Source organism: Anas acuta, chromosome 1 (genome assembly GCF_963932015.1).
Source record: "Anas acuta chromosome 1, bAnaAcu1.1, whole genome shotgun sequence".
Lineage (NCBI taxonomy): Eukaryota > Metazoa > Chordata > Aves > Anseriformes > Anatidae > Anas > Anas acuta.
This window is the reverse complement of record NC_088979.1, coordinates 79,416,643-79,440,588: the sequence shown is the minus strand read 5'-3', so window position 1 is coordinate 79,440,588 and position 23,946 is coordinate 79,416,643. Positions and strand designations below refer to the sequence as shown.

Below are 23,946 nucleotides of genomic sequence, written 5' to 3'. Positions count from 1 at the left end.
TGTGAACTACATACACTTTTTGTCTGATACAGTATTTTGGGGAGGGGGTGGGAGATTTTTTATGCACGTCTTAAGTGAAAAGAGTTCCTTCCTCCACTCTCCCATTGTGTGACCCTGGGTACCATGCCCCAAGAAATGGTAAGAGGTGGGGTTAATCTGTCTTCTCCTCTTCTTAAATAAAACTCCTCATCTTAAATAAAGCTACTCCTAAACAAAGCACTGTTTCCTCAGGAAACAATGCCTCCCCACAGAAAAATAACCACTATTGTATGCTCTGTGGCTTCATTGTCTTGTCTTAAGATGGAGGAAAAAGGCAAAGCATGCCAACTCATTGCAAGTGCGATGGAAAAACTGAGTTTATACAGACCAAGAACAACTAAATTAGGATGTTGTAGTCACTAACTATGGTGACTTGGAAGAGGCATTTGGTGTCACTGACAGCGGGTCCAAGTGTCAGCCCGTAGGGGACGCAGCAGGTCTTCTGCATACATTTCTGCACAGTTAGGTCTCAGAAGGACACATTTGTAAGTACTTTCTACTCTCCTCGTTTCTCTCATAAAAGCTACCATCTGTCAGCATTTTTTTTCCCAGTGTCCAAAACACAGGAGATTTGTTTGTACTGAGGAGCATTTTATTAACATTGCAGCAGCAATAGCAGCATAACTTGGGCTGGTGCAACAGAGAAATACATTTCAGCATTCTGAGGAAAGCATTACGGAATCGGGATCTGAACTCTTGCCCAGGTAAAAATGTACTCATTTCAGAAGGGAGAAATGTGGCTTCAGTTTTAAGTCAAGTGAGATTTGGGGCGCAGAGAGTGGTAACGACTTACTAGTGCACTGGTTTATTTGCAAAGTGCTCTGACATCTGATCTGAAGTCCCCATTCCAGTTTCATTGCCCCCTTCCCTCATTGAAGAGAGATGTATTTTGTGCTCTGCTGAACTGCTAAAGGACAGGACACGAGTCATCACGACTGAGCAGATTTTGCCTCTTCTTCCCATTGCTCAGCCTTGCTGCGAAGGAGTGTTGTGCCAAGAGCTGTTGACATTAAATCTGAACACATTTTGCTGACCGTTGCAGAGTGCATGGGTGGCTGAAGCAAGCTCATAACCTCAGATTTCAAGATTAAGCTTTAGGAAAACCCTCCTTTGATCAATAAAGGTGACTGTGCTCTGATTCCAATTCAAGCACATTGCAGGTGATTTGCCCAACCAGCACCAAGGGGCCACATTTTCAAGTGCGTGGCTCTTATGGTCTGTACGAGACTTTTCTCAAAGAGCTCAGGTCCCACGGGGGCACCCACGCAAATAACACCCATGATTTCAGCAGTGCAGACTTTCATAGGAACCGAGCAGAGGGGACAGCCCAAACCAGGAGGGATGGAGGAAATTCTCCGCTTTGTTCCAAAGGCTTGGGATCAGGTCTGATGTGTGTGCCTGGAAGGGACTGGACATCTTGAATCACTAGCATCTAAACTGTTTGCTGGCAGCACAGAGTGAAAGAGGTGTCTCCAACACATCAGGCACTGGCCCTGCTACCGTAATGCTTTCTACCCCCAGTGCTGCTGTCACTGTTTTTTTCCCAAGCCCCACACACATACAAGTACTAATGATGACATTAGAAAAAGCCATCCAAATTTCTTGAAGACTGAGTGAATAATTAGTACAGGAGCTCCATGAAATGCTAGCAGTTGTTCTTTGGTGGTTACATTAACGGGGCTCGGTAACAGAAAAAGAAAGACAATGAAACATATTCTGATAAATTGCTCTGCCCCTATGTGCGAGGGGAATGACACAAGCTTCCCATGCCCCAGGGCTTGTGTTCCTGGTGCTGTGACACTCCTAGGTGATGCCACTTGCAGTAGGGATGAAGGGGCTGCTGGTGGGCCTGGAGGGAGAGCTGCACCTCAGGAGGTGCTGCCACACGCGTCCCGGCTCGAGGAGGGGATGGGTAGCAAGGCTCTCACACTCACACCTCGCATTTAACAGTCTGCATTCTTTCCTGATGTGACCTTTCAGTTTTAACAGGATACATTTTAAGTGCAAATAACATTGCTGAAGAGAGGCATAGCAGATGAGAAAACGCTTCAGCGGTCTTGTCCCCTTGGCTGAAATGAAAGTGCAAAAGGCTTAGCAACAAACAAGTGGGAAAGGGGAACCTCCTCCCTCTGCTTCAAATAAATAGATGCTGGCAGCGTCATGAAAAGGCAGCAATTTGAGGGTCAGCAGGAGAGGAAGAGGAAGCCATTCCTACCCCCAGACCTCAGGATGATACAGGAATAGGTCAGAGCTTAATGGCATCCCTTCATGGACACACAGCTGGTACAGGGCCAAGCAGGGAAGCACTGTGGGTGCAATCACCAGGCTCTAGGAGCAGGGAGGAAGCGTGCAGCAGCTCCTGGCTCTGCTCTTGCTTCCAGGGGATGGAGGAGTGGGGGATCTGTCAGCCTGAGTCAGGCACGGGCAGCGCAGCTCCCGGGAAGAGCAGACAGAGTGTGAAGCTTGCTGCAGGCAGGAGTTCACTGCAGCCATCCTGGGATTTAAACAGTGCTAAGCAAACCCCTCCTCCATCACAGCCCTGGATGGCAACATTTATAAACCCAGCATGAGAAGGGGAAGGTCACCACAATAGCTGCTGTGCTGCAAAGCTGTGTTGGTATCAGAGGTGCCAGGGCCGCACCGGGAACCCATACCTCCCCACGCAGCTGTGGTCACATCCCTGCACTGCTGCTACCCAGCTGAGCTGAGCATGTCCCTCCAACCAGCAGATGTCATGACTTGGTGGGTTATCAGGATAAAGGTCTTTAGGCAGAAAGCCCTATCGGCCGCCAGTGGGCTTTGGGCCCCAAAGGCAAGGGATTTAAATCTCAGATGAGAAGGTAGCTGCCTTCTGCATGACTGCTTTTATGGGTGATGGCAGCAGTCCCAGGATCTGTAAGACCCTGGCTCAGCACGAGGTGCAGAACCTCACTCCAGTCCCACACAGGCTCAAGCAGTTGCGGTATTTCTCACCCCGAGAGGTCAAGGGGGCCTTAACTTTGGCAAATATTTTTTGTCTTCAAAGCACACGTTCACTTAACTACCATTCTCCCCTCCCCAGCCTTCTTTAAAAGCAATATTCAAAAGGAATATGCTCCTTCCTGTTGCTTGTTCTGCCTGTAAATCCCACTCCCTCACACAACATTTTGTCTGTCTGATCTGGTTAGACTGGCAGCGCTTTCAAACAGGACCAAAATACACCCTGTGTATTATAGCACCTAATTAGCTCGCTCTGCATGTATAACTGTGATGAACACAGTGGCATCCTGGTCTTACTTTGGACTCTTTATTCTACTGTAGTGCTACAAATGAAAACAGGATTCACACAGCCATGAAATGCAGGAGGGGACGTTTGGTATGTGACAGCACCACCATGGGGAGCTTTTGCTTGTTTGGGTTTCATAAAGTCCAGGAAAAGCATAACAAGCAAAGCTTGTTTAAATCTGCTTGGATACAACCATTTCATTCCTGCATTTTTTTATTTTTTTTTTATTTTCTTTTTCCCCAGAGGCTGTGGAGCTGAGAAGCAGGCAGTGGCTCCTCTGAATTTCTTTCCTCCCATGTTTATAGATACCTTGATGCTAAGAGCTCTTCAGCAGCCGATTCAACACCTGATCTGACCCCATGGAGCTTCTTTCCACCATCTGTATCATTCCGTCTCAGATCATGGGCTGGACTTTCTTTTGCCAGCAAATGGGCTACTGGGCAAGGCAGACTTTCACCTGGAAGGATCATCTTAACCAGCAACCAGATGCTTCCCTGTGCTGCTGGCTGGCACTCTCTGTCCATTGCTTGGTGGCCTATCCTTCCTCAGCAGGGATGCTTTGCTGCAAACCAGGTCCTTTGCAGTAGCTGCTTCTGAGCTGAGAACCCATAATGGAAGAGGAGGAAACAGAGAGACATTACATGGCTCCATGCATTTTTGCATTTGAGTGCTGTGTTCAGCTTTGGTCCCCTCACTACAAGAAGGACATTGGGGCCCTGGAGTGTGTCCAGAGCAGGGCTACGGAGCTGGTGAGGGGCCTGGAGCACAAGGCCTGTGAGGAGCAGCTGAGGGAATTGGGGTTGTTTGGTCTGGGGAAGAGGAGGCTCAGGGGAGACCATATTGCTCTCTACAACTACCCGAAAGGAAGGTGTGGAGAGCTGGGGGTCGGCCTCTTCTCACAGATAACTAGTGATAGGACTAGAGGGAATGGCCTCAAATTGCACCAGGGGAGGTTTAGGTTGGAAATTAGCAGACATTTCTCCTCAGAAAGAGCAGTCAGGCACTGGGACGGGTTGCCCAGGGAGGTGGTAGAGTCACCGCCCCTGGGGGTGTTCAAGGAAAGGCTGGACATGGTGCTTGGGGACATGGGTTAGTGGGTGACATTGGTGGCAGGGGGATGGTTGGACCAGATGATCTTGGAGGGCTTTTCCAACCTTCATGATTTTGTGATTCCATGATTCAGGTCCTTCAGCTTTGATCTTGGCTGGTGTGGGGCAGTGGTCCCCTGAGCCAACGCGATGCCTGGCCAGCCTGGGCTCCTGAGCCCACACAGGCCTGGGCTGCAGCCATGGAGGTGGCAGCAGGCCCGGGCAGAGCTGCTCCGCTGGCACCCTGCCACCTCCACCCCAGCTTCAGGACGTTTCTCTCAGCTCCACCTTCCCATCTCGTCTGGACGGGCTCTTGTTGGATGCACACACGCGTTGCTTTGTTTTATTTGGTCCCCCTGCCAGCGCACACAGCTTAGGCAAAACACTTGAGTATTTTGTCTTGAAGTATTTACTTCCTCAGAAGCCGCCATCCTGGCACCCAGTCAGATTCCCCAAATAAGCCAGTAAGGACTTAAGTAAACCGCCTGCAGGTGTTGCCCAGCTGCTTCATTGTGGAGAGCCCTTGAACTTTGCACAGGCCCTTCAGGCCAGAAGGGATAGCACAGGACTTGCCTGCACAGCCCGATGCTCTGCTCCTACCCCAGGGCTGCCCAGCCCTCCTCCTCCTCCTCCTCCTCCTCCTCATCTGACTGCCTGCTGCTGCCTTTTTTCCACTCACAGCCGGCAGTCTGAGATCATCTCTAGCACTGCTGTTTCTAAGACACTTTGCCATCTCTCCCTGCTGCAGACAATGGAAGAGGGAAATGAAGCAGCTGGCGGTGGCCAGGCAAAGGGTTCCCTCCAGAAGTTGCCTGAAACGGAGGAAGGGGGCACAGGGAGAGAGCTGGGGATCCCTGTCCCCATCCAGGCTGAGGAGAAGAGGGTTTCATCCCCTGACTGAGCAAAAGCCAAATGACCAGGCTTGATACATCAAGCTACATCAGCTGACAAGGAGAGAGTTTAGTGCCAGGTTTCTGCTGTCAGTGACACACGCACAGCTGGATGTGGACCTGCACATCACCTGTGGTGTGCTGGTAACCCTACCAGCACGGCCCCTCCCTGGGTTTTCGCTCCCACAAGCCAGCACCATCCCCTGCCACCACAGGGGATGCAAATTAAATCCAGGCTACAGGGAGAGCTGTCAGCTGCTGCAAACCTACATTCAGCTGCAGCTGGGCTGGAAACCTGCTCCTACTGATGTTCGCCATAGGGAGTCAGGCCAAGGGAATAGAGGCCAGTCTCCAAATCTAGCGTTTAAAAGATGTTTGCTTGTTTGTTTGTTTGTTTGTTCTACATGAAGTTTCACATGTGCCTGTTTTTCTGTGCCTGCATTCTACTGACGTGCTCACCCGGTTGTATTTCCACGTGCCAGTCTTTGATCTCCATGTTTTCTGTGCCTGTGTGCATACGTACATGCACATGCACAAAGACTGGGGGAGAGGCATTGCACTAAGCTGACTGCATCAGCATTAGAAGCAGATTTGATAATGACCCCAAATATGGACCCAAATGTTCCTTCTTCTGCTACTAATTGACCTAATGGATTTCATATTTATAACCAGGCAGTGGTTTGTATTGTGAGTTTCTTTTTGTTTGCTGCTTCAGAAAAAATAGGAAATACTAGAACATAACACATACCATATTTGCACATGTAAATTGCCATGAAACGGTCCCCCAGGCAACTGCCAATAGTGGGTTACTAATAGTTTGGAGCAGTTGCACTTTAATTTATGATGGCAAACTCTGGGGCAGAAATCCGCAGTCATTATGCACACAAATACTGTGCTATATATGTGTATTAATCTATCTTAACAGCAGCATGATATTCTAGATCCTCAATCAAACCCACAGTGCTGTCAAAAAGGAAAGCATGTTTTATCAGGTGGGGAAGAAATATCTGGGGGGAAAACCGAGACAACAGATTAGTGCCTGAGGGGAACAGATCTGCCAGCTCGAGGTAGACATCTAGCTGCTGTGTGCTCCTCTCCCTGTTTGGATGAGCATCCTTGCCTTCCACATTCACGCTTCACTTTATCCCATTGTCCATTCAACTCCTCCCCTCTCTCTCCCCATATTGCTGTCCCTTTTACTCCTCATTTCCTTCCCCCTGTGATCCTGCACGAGTTTCAGTCAGTCTGCCTCACTTCCCACATGAGGGGGAGATTTGTGAGGATCCCTCCGCTCTTCTTTGAGATTGGCAGGCATGGTGGGGAAACTAATAGCACAGCTGCCTGTGAAATACTTGTTCTGGCCACTAAAATGTAATAATAAAGCTGGGTGCTCTACAGCTCTCAAATTGGTACCTTTCAGGAGTACTAAATGGTTTTAACAAGTAAATGAAATGCCAGCTATTTATCAGAGAAATCAGAATGGCACCTTTGCAGCTGTTCCTGTCTCATGAGGAAAAAGATATAATTAGGCAGATTTTTTTTTAATTAAAAAAAAAAAAGAAAAAAAAAACCCACGCTTAATCTGGAACCTCTCCAATCTGCTGAATAAGCGTGTATTTAGGTAAACTTTAAAACACATTTTCTGCACCAGATAGAAGAAAATCTCAGGAGGAGTCTCCCTGGCTCATTGGCTAGGCATGTATTGGGGCAGGTTTAGAAACATTTTAGCGTAGCTGATGGACCATGACCTTTTAGTATCAGTCGAATGCAGATTATTTTTCTAAGAGGTATGCTATTGAAAGTCACCGTGAGCCAAGCTAGAGAAGTCTGCCACAGTATTTTCACAGGATCAATCCAAGGTATTTTCCAGTTCATGCCAAGTAATAAAATCTTTCTTTTTGTGTGCATTTCTGAACACAGCTGTTCTCTCCTCAAAGGCAAATTATCTCCAAAAGGTAACATTTCACCGAGATAGCTATGTTTTGAAGAAGGAAGTTTCACTTTTCCTTATTAAGATACTTAAACAAAAGAAAGACTGATTTACATGTGTTGTACATATAAAACGAGAGAACAGGCGTGTACCCAAATATTGTTCTAATTATTTTTCACTTGTACTTGTAGTTCTCCATATGTTTGCACTGCAGTCAGTGAACAATAGAAGAGCTCTCCTGTGGTTAATTTTACACCTGTAAAGTCCCCTGGATACAAACCAAGACTGTGTGGCCAAGTGGATAAAGTATCTGGCTTATCTTGCCAATGAATTCATGTGCTCCGGAGGGTTAGAGAAGATGGTGAGAATATGAGGAATCCCATTATTTTCAGTCTTTAGCAGATTTCCATTACTCTTACCCTTCCTATTTCCAACACCTGAGGAAGGAAATCCCCACAAGCTTCAGGGCTTCATTGCAAGCGCTTAAAAGCCCCTCCACATCCTCTGTGCTGTGTGGGTGAGGAGGGAGGGATCTGGGGCTCCCTCCTGCCTGGATTCCTTGGTGCTCCACACTCTGTGTGTAGCAGCAAGCGTGCTGAGGACCTGCCCATTCTCAACACCACAAAAGCAACTGAGGTGCTGTTTTCCTACCGGTATAGGGCATGAAGTCTGTGGGGTTACCACACCAAGCCTCGCAACAGGCTTCTCGAGTGACTTAGGGCAAGGTATGGCGCTTGTGCCTCAGCTCCCCCCTCTATGAGCAGGAAAACGCTGTGTCCTGTAGCCCACTGCTTACCTGCTCAGGGGGTGAGCACTGGCTGGCAAGGACTGGCTCTGCTGCGTGTCCCTCACCTCCCACAGCAGGCTCAGACCTCCGTTGCAGTCAGTACGCATTACCGTAATAGATATTAATAGAAATAATTAGTGCTTCACAATTGTGCAGATTTAATATGCCTGGGAGTCTGACACTAATTTATCAATAGCATAGTTTACAGTACATCATTGGTATTCTTTGTGAGCCATGACCTATATTCGGATATAAAGGATCTTCAAGGTTCCTCCGCAAATAAAAGTAAATGTTAATTAAAGCACTTTCTTCGAAAGGCTTTCTTTCAAATGACCTACAGTTCCAATATTTGTTTTATGGTGCACACAGATAAGAGGATTCACAATCTCACAGGAAATGTCATATGAATATAGGAAGGAAAAAATTAAAAAAAAATAAAAAAAAAAAAGTAAGGAAATTAATTCACTTCTACAGTACATCAGCATACATATTTTGGCTACAAGAAAGCTGAAGTGAGGAGGGTACCTATTACAAATGTCTGAAACATTACATTTATAACTCCAGAAAAGGTTTTGATCTATTTTTCTTTTTAGCGTAAGAGATGGCTAGGACATACAGAAATTAAATGCAGTGTAACATTCATGTTGCCTTCAAGAGAGAGCTTTGGAGGTATTTTATTCTCCCCTTCATAAAATTTTCTCTCTTAAAGAAAACTCTCTTACATAGCTGGTATGAGCTTGGAGGTTGTATCCTTCTACACAGTCCTTTGTGGTATATTTTCAGTTACGTTCACAGTGCACTTCAGAACATGAGATCACATGCAAAATGTGATGCCTTTTACAGACATAAAAGGGCTGCCCTCTTTGCACAGAACTGTTCTTTTTTGGTGCATTTCCTCCCGTTAGAAGGCCTACTAAAGCTCAGCTAAAATGTATGATCTCAGCTTAACTTCCTAAGACATTTGGATTACCAACAAATGTTTTTGTTGTTGTTTTTTTTTTTTTTTTTTTTTTTTTTTTTTGTTTTTTTTTTTTGTTTTTTAAAAAAGAAAGAAGCCCACAACATCCCCAGGGAATTGAAGCCTCTGCTATTGTTCTTTCATTTCTGATGCAAGTCAGGAGATACCAGACAATACAAATTACTAAGTCACTATGCACTAAGCTGCATTTGCTTAAAAAGCTCTCCCAGCTGACCTTCCCAAGTTAGCATAAAGCATATAAAGACAAAAAAAAGCTCTCTGTGTTCAAAAACCAAAGCGCTTTTATCTAGCCAGGTACGCTGGGAAGCTGGGAAGGAGGTAAATCAGGCTGATGTCCCAGAGGGAAGCCACTCAAGCTGGAGCTGATTTGGGTGGGTTTGTTCTGCAGGAAAGTGGGGACAGGGCAGAGTGGGTCATGGCTACAGGGTGGAGGCAGAAAAGGGGGAAGCAGATAGAGGAAAAGGCAAAGAAGCACTAGGAAAATACAGGAAATGTCTATGTTCTAGCTCAGAGGACATTTAACTCAATGCTGATATAGGGACAGGCAGGGCTTCACTAGCAAAAAGGCACACAGGGCTCGGAAATTGATTCAGGACAAGGTGTACAGCAGCAATCTGCTTCTTTCAGCACTTTTTCTTTAAACATCCTCGAATTCACCAAACAGAAGATATATTACACTTTCTAATATAAGCCTCCTGAGGGGATGCTGCTAAAAGGCTGTCAGCAGAAAGGGGAAAAAAAAAGTGTTCAAAGTGTGCAAGTAGGGGTTAGGGACTCCACATTTCAACCGATCTGCAGCTGGGGACGAGATGCATTTGCATTTGTTCCCCGGGCAGAAGACCTCACATTCATTACAAAAGCTATTTCAAAATAGTTCTATCTACTTAAAAAAATAATACAAAAATAATAAAAAATAAAATAAAATAAAAATAATAAATATAATCCAAACAAAACAAAAGATGTAGCTAAGCATCAAACAATCTTACCTACCTCCCAAAAGATCTGTAGATATTCCCTTTGGTTTTATTTGGTTTTGAGTCGGGACCTCAAATAAAGGCCAGAATTTACATAATTACTGTAGTGCTGAAGGGCTTCATGCACAGGAGCCCCCTTTGCACCAAATGTTGAAAATAGAAACAAGAATAAACTGTCCCAGAAAGCTTTCTTGTCATGGTTTCAGCATCCCACTACTCTGCAAACAAATGACTTTCCTTTATGGTTACTGTTATTTCCCTGGCATTTAATTGCAGGGATTTTCTTTGGAGAAATTAAGATAGACACAAGAAACATCTTTGTGGTCCAAAGCACTGATGATTATGTTTCAGCATTTTACAAAGCAGTTAGGATTTACTGATGATTATTGTGTTCATATTCAGCAGGTATTTGTGGCAGCGTAAGGCATTATCACTCCTCTGAGTCTTTCTTTCTGCCTTTACATTTGGGCACACATCTCAACCATTGGTGCTCGGAGTCCAGGGTACTTGAGCAAACTCACTTCCTTGTGCAGGACAAGGTCCCATGCCAAATTACGAAGTGGCGTGGGTAAATTACACACACCAGTGCCATGGGGCCAGTAACACCCAGGGGTGGGTGGGATGGTTGAATCTGTCAGCTTGTCTGAGGGACCACGACACCCTTTCCCTCTATGTGTTCCCCGTGGCCTTTTGAAGTATTATTATTATTATTAATTTGAGTGAAGCTCAGATTTGCCAACATAGACCCTGATACTTCAGCCATCTTTCCACGTGTTAATCTTTCCTACTTTGAGTAGTCATAAATAGGATGGAAAAGTTACACACTCGGATGCCGCTTGCAGAATTAGGCCACAGGCTTAGTTACCAGGTTAATAAATTCACAGCCAAGCAAAAGCTTGAATAGATTTGCTTCCAGACTAAGCAAGACTGGTTTTTGGTTGGTGGTTTCCAAGTAAAGGCTTTCTTAACACAGCTGCAGAGTTAAAAATGAAATTGTGAAAAGCCACAAAAATACAAAAGGTCTCAATGTGTTGGGGCTCTTTTGTTTGCTTGTTTCTCCTTTTATAAAAAATATGCAGTCCTTATTGACTTGTTATAGGAAAGGTATCTGCTACTGTTGCTACAGTTATAAAAAGGAAAAGGGAATTACAACCCATAGTAAGATCTCCATGTAAAAATATCTTACTTGCTAAAGGGAGAGAAGTAAAGAATTTTACATATATTTGCTTTTGTTTATCTCTGCCTCCAGCTAACACTGAAAGTGTAGCTCTATAGAGCTACAGCCTTAAAGAAAAAAAAAAAAGGACAAAATGTGCTCAAACAGCACCTCCATGAGATCACACAGCAGAAAAATAATCCTCACTTATAATCTAAATACATGGGAGGATGGAAATAACGTTTTATGGAAAACTATCGCACTGGAATTTAAGGAAAGTTCTGTAGTGTGGAAAACAAACAGATTTTAATAGGCTGCTGCTTTAAGTGATTGCATTTATTTCCAAGAAGGTCATGCTCATAAAGTGGAAAACTAACACTTCCTTCAGAGCCGTGGCAAAAAGGGAAGAGAAAATAGCTACACTATAAAGTTATCTTTGATCTCCTAGAGGAAGGGGCAGGATGTTGTAGGTTTGTTTTTTTTTTTTTTTTTTTTTTTTTTTTTTGTTATTGTTTTGTGATTAAATAAAGACACCTTCTTTATATTTTTCTTTTCTCACTCAATAAATTTTATACAGAAACCTTTAAACAGAAAAAGTCACAGCAGTAATGTATTACTAATAATTTATCAGTGTTTTCACCTATGACAATTAGGGAAATAAAAACGTGCCTAAATACTTCATTTTCATGTCCCAAGCACCTGACTGCTCCACTCACTCCTTTCCTGTAGTCACTAAACCAGTAGCCTGCAACAGACAAGACTTCAAATATGCATTTAGGCTTTTTTCTCTGTCAGTTTAAATAGCTTTCCCTTTCCTTGTGAAATTTTCTGCCTGCGTAGCCAGATCAGAAAACGACACCAGTCTCTTTTCAGCATATTTCTTGCCAAATCTGAGCACAGACTGATGCTCTGAGCTCCAAGAACCAAAGCAGGATATGATAGAAAAACTGCTCCCGAAATCCAGCTCCTGAACCATTTGTGGAAGGAGTAAAACACCTCCTTGCCTTTGTTGTTACCATATTTTGAACAGCAACATCATTCAGATTCTTCTCAATTCTGAGAGACTGGTCTAAGCGAATATCCCTCTACCTTTTTCAATTTGCAAGGCCCCTGAGCACTGTCCAGTGGCAACGTAGACCTCAGAAAGCAAACTGAAGCTAAAGGAAACAGGCTTGCCTTTCTTCGCCAGCCCTCATGGTTCACACAAGGAAGGGAAAACATGGTCTGGGTAAAAGAAGAGAAGAAGGGAAGTCACGTAATGTTGCACAGAGTGTTTCCCACAGCTGAGCACGTAGGAAGCTCGGCTGGCTACCAGGGGCCTGAGCAGATGATGATATCCCGTGGTCCTGTTACCAAACCCTCACATGGCCTCCAGAGTCAAAACCTTAGAGAGCAACTTGAATAAGACAGCAATCTAGTTTCCTACTGACACTCAGCCTCTGTCAGGACTCAATTTAAAAGTTAGTTAGCAGGCATTAACTGGTGTAAGAAGCACATACAAGCCATTTTGCTCTGGCCTGGATTAACTAGAAACGTGGACTTCTTTCTGTATACTGGGAGGCACTAGGCAGAAAATATTGGGCATCTTTTTCTGTACGAGTCCACGCAGTATAGAAACACAGCAATTGAGGGCATTCAATACAAGAGATACACACGCCATCCTGTGGTTAGCAACCTTTGCTCCCAAACTGAGATGATTTTTCAGAATTTCACATCCAGTTAGGCCCCTTCCTTTTCCCAAATCATTTTATCACTTCTCTATAAGCTGGAGCCTTCCCCAAGCTGGAACACCTCTCGTTTCAGCAGGTCTCACCTGCCAAAGTCCTTCAGGATGTAGCTACCCCACACAGCTGAAAACCCCCTCCATTTGGACTCGTTTGTGTCTCTGTCATGGCAATGCAGCGCTTCCTATCTCAGGCTAAGCACACGATAATATTGTTACTGTCTCCTGGCCAACAATATCATTCCTTTGCCTTCTGAAACCTGACCCTACAAATAGAAAGATGAGTTCTGGCCAACCTGTGGTCCCTCGCCCAGCTTTGGGAACTCCCAAAGAAATTAATTACCTGTCTGATGATGCCACTGGAAGTCTCTTCCTTGACAGGGACTTTCAAAGGAGATGTCACCCTCGGAAAGTTCATGCTAGCAGACTAAAAGATAAAGAATCAGAAAACTGTTCCTCAGAAAACTTTCAGCCCTCGGTAGGTGGTGCTAGAGCCCTTCAAACTACTCAGGAGCAAGACAGCCTTTACCCAATGCAGAAGTTTTTGTGGATTAGTATTATCGCTGTCACCTCACTGTTCATGAATAAATAAATAAATCAGTGCTAAATACCTACATAGTAAGGGTGGCATTTAAAGTCAGCAGCTCCCATCTAACTTCACGCAGACACCACTGTACCTTGTCCTGAACAGAAGAAACCAGTGATGGTACCAGAACTACAAAATAATTGTGTTGCCGTAGCTATAAACAAGGCAGGAGCACAAATGTTCAATCCATTCCACGTCATATTCTAAAACCCTGTGAGCACTCCCATTAAACATCCAAATAAACGCTTGAAGAAAATAGTTGTATTGATGCTGTTCGAGGGGACGAGTTGAAACTGGTGAAGCTGAACGTGGCTATGAGAGAGCCGATTTCCATACACGCTGTGAATGGCACCAGGCCTTAGCAGAAGTACTGTCTCAAACCCTGAGACTTGAATCATGCATGCAGTGGCCCAGCTCTGCTGTATGGAGGATGGAAACTTGTACAGGAGAGTACAGCTCTACTGTACAAAGACAGAGGGCAATAGGTGAATTTTCAGTGTTTCTAGGGAGCAGGTTACCTTCCTGCCATTTTATTCCTTGAAAAGGGAGTAATACAGAAACTGATTCCACTGTGAGTATGGCCTGATCTACTAAAAACACACTAGTTTAAAGGAATTTCTTAACAATTTTACCCAACTCCCACTCTTCTGTGGAATGCGTTTCACACAGCTTACACAAAGCTGTAACTGACAAGTCCAAAAGAGCTCTCCTTGGTTTACTCAATCAGTTAAAGCCGTCTGAATTTTGAAGCCCTCTCACCTCCATCAGATCTTCTCAAAGCTCTGGTGCTTGAAAGGAGATAAAAAGAATCTTTTCAGATGAAATTGTAGAGTCACGATGCAAGAAATAGTAAACAGACACATATTTAGTCAAGGAGCTATAAGCTAGTTTTATTTGTAAAATACTTTTCTGAAGAGCAAAATACTGTAATTTTATTATATAAAAGTTAGCAAAATTTGATACATTTCTAACAGAAACAAGAAAACTATTTCTACTTTTATTCAATTATTCAACTCTCTTTCAGTATGGAAGCTAGAGGTATGCACCACACTAACAGATTTCAGTGCCAGACAGCTCGTTCAATAAATATATCATTCTACCATTAAAATCTGTGAATGACAGTGAAAAAGTTTCATATAGCTACTGAAAAAATATAAGCATTTTTGTATTTTTTTTTCTGAGGTTTGGAACTAGTAATATCTACACACAATATAAAATTCTTGGCATTTACAAGAAAGATTGTATATAACAGTAACAGCAGAATTCGTTAACAAAGTTCTTATGTTACTGACAAACAGCAGTACAATGTCTCTATTTAAAAAAAAAAAAAAAAAGATAACTTCAGCCTATTTCTTAAGTCCTACAGAAGATGTCTGCCAGGAGCTGGCAACGGAAACGTACTAATTCCATATTTGATAAGGCCATTGCATATCCTAACTTGCAATAAAAGCTGATCCTATACTGTGTAATATAATATAAACTGCCTGTTTGTTATGAATAAAAGGCAAAATGAGAACCAATATCCTATTTTATCCTATTGCTCACAAAAGAAACAACAACAAGAGACATGGAGCCTTTGCCTTGGAGTGGACAGGTCTAATTAAATCTTGCTCTGCTATGTACACAGGCATAAATTTGGAAGCCAAAGTCTCAGAGGTGAAACTGGTTCCTTGTGTCAGCTATTTTCTATGAAAAAGTTGGATGTGTGAGACTAAACTCAGAGATTATGCAGATGGTAAGGCAAATTTATGCAGCAGTTATCCAACGTGAGAGGGCTGCGTAACTAAAGCTGAAAAGACAAGTAATGGAAAGGCATTGTATCGGGTTTCTGTGGCAAGGGTTTGGTAGCATGGTGGCCGCAGCGGTGGCCTCTGTGAGCACAGACAAGGAGCTGCCCCATGTCAGACAGAGCCAGCTCCACCTGGCTCCAAAAGGGACCCGCTGCTGGCCAAAGCTAAGGCTGTGATAACATGGTTAAAAAAAAAAAAAAAAAAAAAAAAGTAAAATATGCTGTGTGGAATCTGTGAGAGAGAGGAGTGAGAAATGTGAGAGAAGCAACCCTGCAGATAACATGGTCAGAAAAAGGAGGGAGAGGAGGTGCTCCAGGTGCTAGCACAGCTATCCACACTGCAGCCCCTGGAGAAGCCCCCAGTGGAGCAGGTGGATGTGGCCTGAAGGAGGCTGCGGCCCATGGAGAGCCCCATGCTGGAGCAGTTTGTGGAGGATGGCATCCCATGGGAGGGACCCCACGGGGAGCAGGGGCAGGGAGGGACCGCGAAGGAATGGCGGAGACAAAGCGTCAGGGATTGACCGCAGCCCCCATTCCCCATTCACCTGCACCACTCAGGGGAAGGAGGTAGAAGAATAAAGACTTAAGTTGAGCCTACGAAGAAGGAAGAAGAGGAGGAAGGAGAAAGATGGTTTCAGTTTTGTCTTGGTTTCTCACTACCCTACTCTATTTTTAATTGACAATAGATTAAAATAGTCTTCCCAAATCAAGTCTGCTTTGCTCATGACGGTGAGTGATCTTCCTGACCTTACCTTGACCCTTCATTTTATTTTCTCTCCCTGTCCTGTTGAGGATGGGGAGTGAAAGAGCAGCTTGGCAGGCACCCGGCAGCCAGCCAGTGATAACCTACCACATTCTGAATACTGAATACACCCACCACATACCAAATACTTCCTCATTTGAAAAAAAAGAAGAAAACAAAACATTACCTTCTGTACAGTTACTGCTGCTGAATTTCAACTTACAAATGAAACAGATGTAAAATTGGATACATATGTAGCCATCTGTTTCTATTTATGTATTTTTAGGATTCCCACACCCTAGTAATTTTCAAAATGAGATTTTTATTATTATTATCTTAATAATTCAATCCACTAATAAATCTTAGTGTCGTGTGGAAATGCAAGCAAGGGCAGGAGTAATCACTGCACATCTTTCAGAGTTAAGTTAACAAGGACAGGACGACAAGTCTTCAGAACAGCAGCCTAACCAGACAGCAAAGCAAATATGCCTGGCCTTGTAGACCAGGAACCACACGCCTGAATATTGAAAGCTCTGACTGTGAGTTTGAGAAAGGTGCACCACGGATGCTGGTCATCTCTGGCTGCATACAAACAGCATGCAGCATGTGTCCATACAGTCTCAACTGAAGGACCATCACTTGAAGCTGATGGCAAATATTCTTTCTTAAATCTGAATCAGGATCCAAATCCTCTAGATGGCTCGATGAAAGCTGCAGCCTATTTGCACCTTGTGGACATCAGACAAGATGAGACGTGCCACTGAACCACTACGTCCCTGAAGAAGTGCTTCCTTCCATTTTCTTCATGAAAAAACAGAATCAAGTGCTGGGCTGTTTGTTCTGGATGCTGTTTTTGTAGAGCAACATCAGAATGAAGAAAAAATTACCAACTGTACTTACAATGTTGTCTGTCTCTTTCCTTATCCTGTAACAAAGACTGCTGCTACAGGAAGAGGAAAAAGAGAGAGATAACAAATGAGCTAGATGCAATAAAAATGTGTTTTCCTTTCTGCATTAGGTATATTTGCATAATATATCCAACTGCCAAAGCAAATTTCCCTCCTCACACATAAGGAGACAGTTTAGCTGACTATGAATCTTCCTCCACGGAGGGCCATTCTTTCCTCTCCACATTTCTCTGTCTGCTTCTGCTGCCTTGATGTGCAATCCATCTTTTGTAATCAAATTAATCTTTCATTGTCATTTAATCATGAAAAGAAAGTGCTTTCAGGGGACAGCACATTACAGCCGCTACAGGGAATGGTGGAATTCATCTCTGAGGAGCGCCAATGCTACTTCTACGAAGACTTTAGGGTTCCTAAGTCTACTGCCAACTTTGGTCTCGTGAAATATGATATTTAGTGCTGCTGCCTACGTGGGATTTATCAAAACCTGCTAAATGAAAATTTGAGTTGGCTGTTAAGAGATCTTCAGTCTGCAAGATTGATAGTGTCACTTCCACATGGCTTTACAGAAGTAGGACTCTGTGGGGGACTCTTTTCACTTGATGGTGGCCTTGCCAAGATTCTCCGGTTGATTCCAGCTGTAGCCTTTTTATGGTCGTGTCTGAGACTGCGGATTGTGCTGTTTATGGCAGCCACGCATGCCTTCCAATCATATCCAGTTTCCTTTAGATCAAAGGATGGGTAGTTCTCTTGAAGAAAGTCTAAAAGTAAACACGAGTGAATTATCGATCATTTATGCAATTTTATTTTCGGATTTAGTTCAGTCAAAACAAGTGCATGCTACCAAAACAAGACTCCATAGGCATGAGGCTTGCAGAGCAAAATTAGAAGGTAGATATTTTCCCTTCTGTTTGAGATATGTAAGAATGACAAAAGATCTAAGAAAGACAAGAGCAGAGAGAGAAACCTGTGCTCTAGCAGTTTACTCTACTCTGAGTGGCTTGGGAAAAAAAATAAAGAAAGAGTGAAAGAAGAAAGGAGAATACTCCTGAGGTATAGTGACAAAGGATACAGCAGCTGTTGGCAGAGGCAACAGCCAGGGTGCCTTCACCTCCATCCCTGACAGCGTGTCTGGCCTCAGAGCTACAGCACAGAAGACAAATTCCTACTACCAGGCCTTTGTAGATGGCCCACAGATCAGCTTTTTAATAATGCTTTTTCTTTCACAGAGAAGGACTAATTGTTGAGAATATAGCAAAGCTAAGTGGGTCCCCTTCCTGCCCTGCAGTGTTGCATTCAGGGAGCTGATGTGACCATCCCATCAGGCTACGTTGTAATGTTAAAGAAAACTGGGCCATGGACTGCCCTCTGGCCTGAAAGCCAAGTGACACGGCCTGGCTGCAAGCACAGCGCAGAGAACTTTGCCTTGCATCTGCTGTGGAGCCCATCTGGTGTACCTGCAGCCTTCAGACACCCTTAATATATCTTCTGAATGCTTGAAATCAAAATGACATGAAACAAAACGTGTGTACTACGGATGTGTGTGGAGATGCTTAGAGCGGCAAGCTTTCTCAGGCCAGGGGTGGAAGAAAAAACAGTTTGGGAAAAATTACTTTTGTGTATAGTCTTGCCATAATGGGAATGGTTTCTGGTGTGCTCTGTCCCTCAAGCCATGCCCAAACATCATCCCAGAGCGTGCAAGTCCCAATACTATTTTATTCAGCAATATTGCTGTGATCTCAGAGGTGAACTCACTGCACGCCTACTAACAGCCGCAGATCAAATAGCAAACAAAAACATGTTATCTTCCACTCAGTGCTGCTGTTTATGCTGGCCATGCTAAATTCTTACCGGATAATGCCAACTTTTCTTCTGCGTAATAAACCACAGGTGCCCTTTCCAGCTACAACCTGCTCCACACTCCTCACCTGCTGATGAATTGTTATTCTAACTCCACCGCCACTGTCACAGCTCTGCTTGTTTTACCCAGCCTTGCAGGAAGGACCAAGTGAAACAAACAGAGGCTCCCTTCTCAGGAAGGAGCATGGATCATTGCTGCCCAGAGAGGCTGTGGAGTTTCCCACTTTGGAGATCTCCAAAAGCCACCAGGAGATGGGCCTGGGCAGCCTGCTCTGGGTGTCCCTGCTTGGGCAGGGCTTGGAGTGGGTGAGCCCAGAGGGCCCCAACAGCCTCAGCCCTGCTGTGATTCTGTTCCAGAAGTCTTAAAGCTGAACTGAGAACAATGCAGCAGGCAAAACACCTGCTACCATTCCAACCATAACATAACCTCTCTTGGCTTCTGGGATAGGATTTGCAAATAGAATAAATAATACTTATCTCCTGAAGGCATCCTGGATTCATGTAAGCTGATGAGATTGCAAAACTGTCCAAATTCATACAAAGGCATAGGCTGTTCTACATTATTTGAAAAGACACGCTTCAGCGAAGAACCATTATCCAACTAGCTCAAACTGGTCAAGTTCGAAATGCTGCCTGTTCACTTGGCAGCAGTCCCTATCCTACCTGTAATTTCTAAACCACTAAATAATTTGCTGAGACCTTTTCCCTCAATGGAGACTGTTAAGTGAGCAGGGACAGCTGACCTCTGAGCCCTTAGAAGGGCAAGGTTCTTGAATCTGTTCCTTTTTGGTCACTGTCACTCAGGCTATGAAGGACCTTGGGAGGCCTCTACTCCAACCTCCTGCCCAATCCATGGCCAGCTCTGAGGTCAGGCAGCATTGCTCAGGGATTTGTCCATTGAGGCATGGAAAAAGGACAGAGATAAAAACAACTTTCACAGAGCAACCTGCTCCAGTGCTTGATTGTCCTCATGGGCAAAATGCTTCTGCTCATATCCAGTCTGAATCTCTCGCTTCCATTTATGCCTGTCGTCTCTCATCCTCCCACATTCAATGCTGCAAAGAGCTTGGCTCTCCCTTCTCAGTGAACTCTTTCTGGCCGACTGCTATCCCTTGGAGCCTTCTCTTTTCCAGACCAAATAAGCCCAGTTTCCTCCCTGGACAAGAGTTCTAGTTCACTGTCCCTTTTGGTGGTCCACAAGGTCCCATCTATGAGTTTCCCAAATAAGCCAAAGCCTGCTCTCCTAAGCCACAGGGTCTGCTCTCAAACCTTTCCAACTCTCCTCAGCATCCTGAGGTCCCTTATCTCACAGTCTCTACAGGCAATACTGCCACTGATTATCACACCCCAACCTTGTTCATGAAGAGCATCAGAAGCTGCTGTGCATTACTTCTGCTTAGCCTACCCAGCACTTGTACCAAGAAATTATACCCTCCGACCCCCTTCAGAACCCTTGGGGACTGCTTGCATCTCCCGCTATGTCATCCTTTCAAGTAGTATCAAGGAGACTGAGTTCCCCCATAAGAACAAGGTTTGTGATCTGGAGACTTCCTTAATGTGTTTTAATAGACTTTAACTATTGACTTTAAAGTCTCTCAACTTTTTCCACTACTTATACTAGTACTTGTCAAAACACTTTCACAGAACAATTCCTGAAGCTGTATGGTTTGTTCTTACGACCCAGAGTTAATTGGTCTTTTAAATTTCCCCCATTATCATTAGAACAGAGGCTTTCTTTCTTACCTCTGAGAGCATTAATCCTGTTGCAGTCCAGTGGACTCATGCCACGCTCAAGATTACCGTATACGTTGCTTTTCACCAGCACGTCTTCAGTGAAGAGATGGCGGATCAGGTAGCGAGCTGACAGCTCCGGCCGGGACTTCCCCTTAGCCACGTAAATGACCGAGAAAGGCAGCTGGACATTGCGCCATGGGCTTCCAAGTAGTTCTGGAAAGAAAGTCATGGAGAGAAGTATTTTACTTATTCAGTACCGACCATCCCGTAACATGGCTGTATCACACTGAAACTACAACACAGAACGTTCTCCCCTCAAACTACTGTACTCAGAGATACTAGAGCAAAACTGCAACACTGCAGCTAATTCTGAAATACAACAGATTGTAGACAGATGTTCCAGTAGCCAAAAAGCTGCCTGTTTTACAACAGTGTAATGGCACTTCTGATACGCTTTCAGCAATGCTGGCAACGTAGCCTTCATTAATGATCGCCTTCTAAATCGTTGTCCTCTCACATGTAAAGAAGATGCTATTCCAATTACATAAATAAATAAAAGTTCCACGGTTACAATGGTGCTTACGTCCCTTAAGTGGAAACTGAAAAGAGTAAATATTTTTTACAACTACTTCAGCATGACTCCACTGCAAACCAGGTGTTTTTTTGGGGGTCAGAATAGCAGTAAAAGATCTTAGGTGCAGGAGCAGACCTGCTAGAGCCCCAAAGTGATTCTAATCAAATAATACAAAGGCAACTAACAGTTCATTTTCCTTGAAGCTCTCTACAGGTGTCATGTGCTGTATGTGAACTTTTTTCCATCTGATGCATTTGTATATTGTTTTTTTTGTTGTTGTTTATTTGTTTTTTTAAGCATAAAGGCTACCCTAAGATTTTTGTTTTCTTAAATTGTCAGTTTTACAGACGGATGTTCTTCTGAAATTACAATTTCATTTCATTGATATTCTGAATAAGCTCACTCCATTAGAGTAGAATATCTATAAAAAACAGCAAAAAAGGGACAAGTATGAAGCAATTCCTGAAAAAGTGACAGACCGAGCAGCCTATCTTACAGCTGAACTTTCTAGGCTTAAAGTGGATGTGTATTATGGGAAATTGGTAGATGCACACATTCTGTTAGCCAGATCATACTCCTGTTTGCTCCCAAGAAGACTTGCACACCAAGAGGCTAAGAGAAGAGTCACAGAGGTCAGCAAATCCCTCTATTTCACAATTTCACCTACAGTAGTATCTTCTGCTTTTCATTGACCATCTAAAAGATAACATGCATACATCCAGAGGATGACAATTTCTCAGATTACCCATGGGTTCCAAAGACTGCAGTTTCTTGACTGAAGGTGTGTGAAAAGGTTCTGGAAACTTCTCCCATCCTGAGTTCTGCAGACTGTCCGTTGTGGAAATGATCATTTTCTGAGGGTTTTGAGAACTGCCTTCACTAGTTTCGTTACAATTTAAATCTACACAAAGAGACGTATCTGGAGCGTCGGCTAATTTTTCTTTCCCGTCAGCTATCTCCTGAAACAGAGAAATAAGGTTAACATGTGCACCAGGAAAAGCCTACCTGTTTTCTAATTAGCGTTTCAGTTCATTTCCCATTTAGTATAGATTAGATTCCATGTATTTACAATAGTTAGTCCTGAATCTCCATCATCACAGCTACAGGTGAAACAGATACTACATACTCATGGCTTGGCACAAAGGTTTTTAAAAGCAGAGGTGAATGGAGTTACAGGTGTTTTGGGAGTGATGCTTCAGTAAATATAAAGTCAAAATGCATAACTGGATGTATCTGATGGAAAGGCTGTGAAAACAGTGCCAGCAGCTACACAGTTAAGCTCTCCATCAGATCTGATGCTTCTCCTGGGCTAAGGGAGTTGGGGTTGTTCAGCCTGGAGAAGAGAAGGCTCCAGGGAGACCTTGCAGCGGCCTTCCAGTACCCAAAGGGGGCTACAGGAAAGCTGGGGAGGGACTCCTGGTCAGGGTAGGACAAGGGGGAATGGCTTTAAACTAAAAGAAGATAGGTTTAGTTTAGATATAAGGAAGAAATTCTTCACTCAGAGGGAGGTGAGGCACTGGGAGAGGTTGCCCAGAGAAGCTGTGGGTGCCCCATCCCTGGAGGTGCTCAAGGCCAGGCTGGATGGGGCTTTGGGCCTGGCCTGGTGGGAGGTGTCCCTGCCCATGGCAGGGGGTTGGAATTAGATGGTCTGTAAGGTCCCTTCCAACCCAAACCATTCTGTGATCCTATGACTTACAGAACTTTCCTTTTAGTACCCTATGTCTACATGTATCTTATTAACTGAACGCTGGACATGGGCACTGGAAGAGACAGAGGAAACAAAAGGACTATGCTGCCAGTACTCCCCATACGGAACCAGTGCTGCAGTCAGCAGACCCACGCTGAGCAATGCAAAGACAGAACCCAAGGAATTTCCAGTTAGAGCACCGTATGACTAGGAGTTCAAATAATTAATTTGACAAGGAAGCACAGACTTAGTACTTAATAAATTACCACCTTGAGACAACTTACTGGGTTTATTTTTGTTTCAGAGCGTAAACAGCGGATCATAGCATTGACATTTGTGATACAGGTTTTCCAGTCTTTTCCATATTCACTCAAGTCATAGTTTGGAAAGTTAGTTGCAAGAAATTCTGCATATAAAATGTAGAAAATTTTTTAAGCTTAATGACAAGAAAACAGAAAAAAGTATTCTAATTTAGAAAGGAGAGAAGGCTAAGAAATGTTTGATTTTTTAGGAGCTTTGTATTTCTAGCTTTTATAAAAAAGATGGTAAACTCATGTTTTGAAGGTAAGTAACACTATGAAATTAAGATGTACAGTGATATCTTTTTAATGTGTTGAGTGATATCTTTTTAATGTGATTTTATTAAGTAAATTCTGGTAGAATTAAGGGAAAGATGTAACTTAAAAAGACTGAGTAATGCTGATGCTGCAACAACTTTATACGGTTCATGAGATCTTCCAGCCTTTAAAAAGAAAGGAGGAGATGGACAGATGCATATATCTGTGCCACAGGATTTGGGGTAAATAGCTTGACAACATTAAAAAAAATAATAACAAAAGCCCTCCTCATCTTCACCATTTCTCAAACGAACAAGAAAAGTGAAATTAAGAGAGAGAAGAGTGTTTAAGAATAAGTATTATCAGGTAACGATTGTCCTGAGTATACAATGACCATTAAAAAAATAAAAAAAAATAATTAAAACAAAACAAACAAAAAACACAACATACACTCAAAGTAAGCAGTAATGAAAAATTTAGAAGCACTTCGCATAACGGATGAACATTCTAAACGGAACTAGGAGAAAGCAGAGTTTTTATCCATTTTGAACAAAAATGAACATGGAGAATCACAAAACAGGAACTTCAAACCAGCAGAGCAGAGCACATCCACAACTGTGTTTAGCAGTTGCTGGACAATACTGATCATTACTGTAGAGAAATGGACACCTATATGGTAAA

General features: G+C 43.7%; 1 protein-coding gene across 6 annotated transcripts in view; it reads right to left on the bottom strand.

Moving 5' to 3' along the window:
• Nucleotides 1–14,281: 14,281 nt before the first annotated feature.
• BEND2 (BEN domain containing 2) overlaps nt 14,282–23,946 on the bottom strand; it is a 28,100-nt gene continuing 18,435 nt past the window's right edge. For 5 of the 6 annotated variants that reach the window (XM_068683851.1, XM_068683859.1, XM_068683869.1 and 2 more), the window contains 4 exons: nt 22,993–23,114; nt 21,767–21,980; nt 20,457–20,660; nt 14,282–17,614 (listed from right to left, as the gene is read on the bottom strand). In XM_068683851.1, the coding sequence (XP_068539952.1) occupies nt 17,379–17,614; nt 20,457–20,660; nt 21,767–21,980; nt 22,993–23,114 (776 nt within the window). In that variant the 3' untranslated portion in view covers nt 14,282–17,378. The remainder of the gene's footprint in view (nt 17,615–20,456; nt 20,661–21,766; nt 21,981–22,992; nt 23,115–23,946) is intronic. The other variant, XM_068683844.1, reaches the window with a different exon arrangement.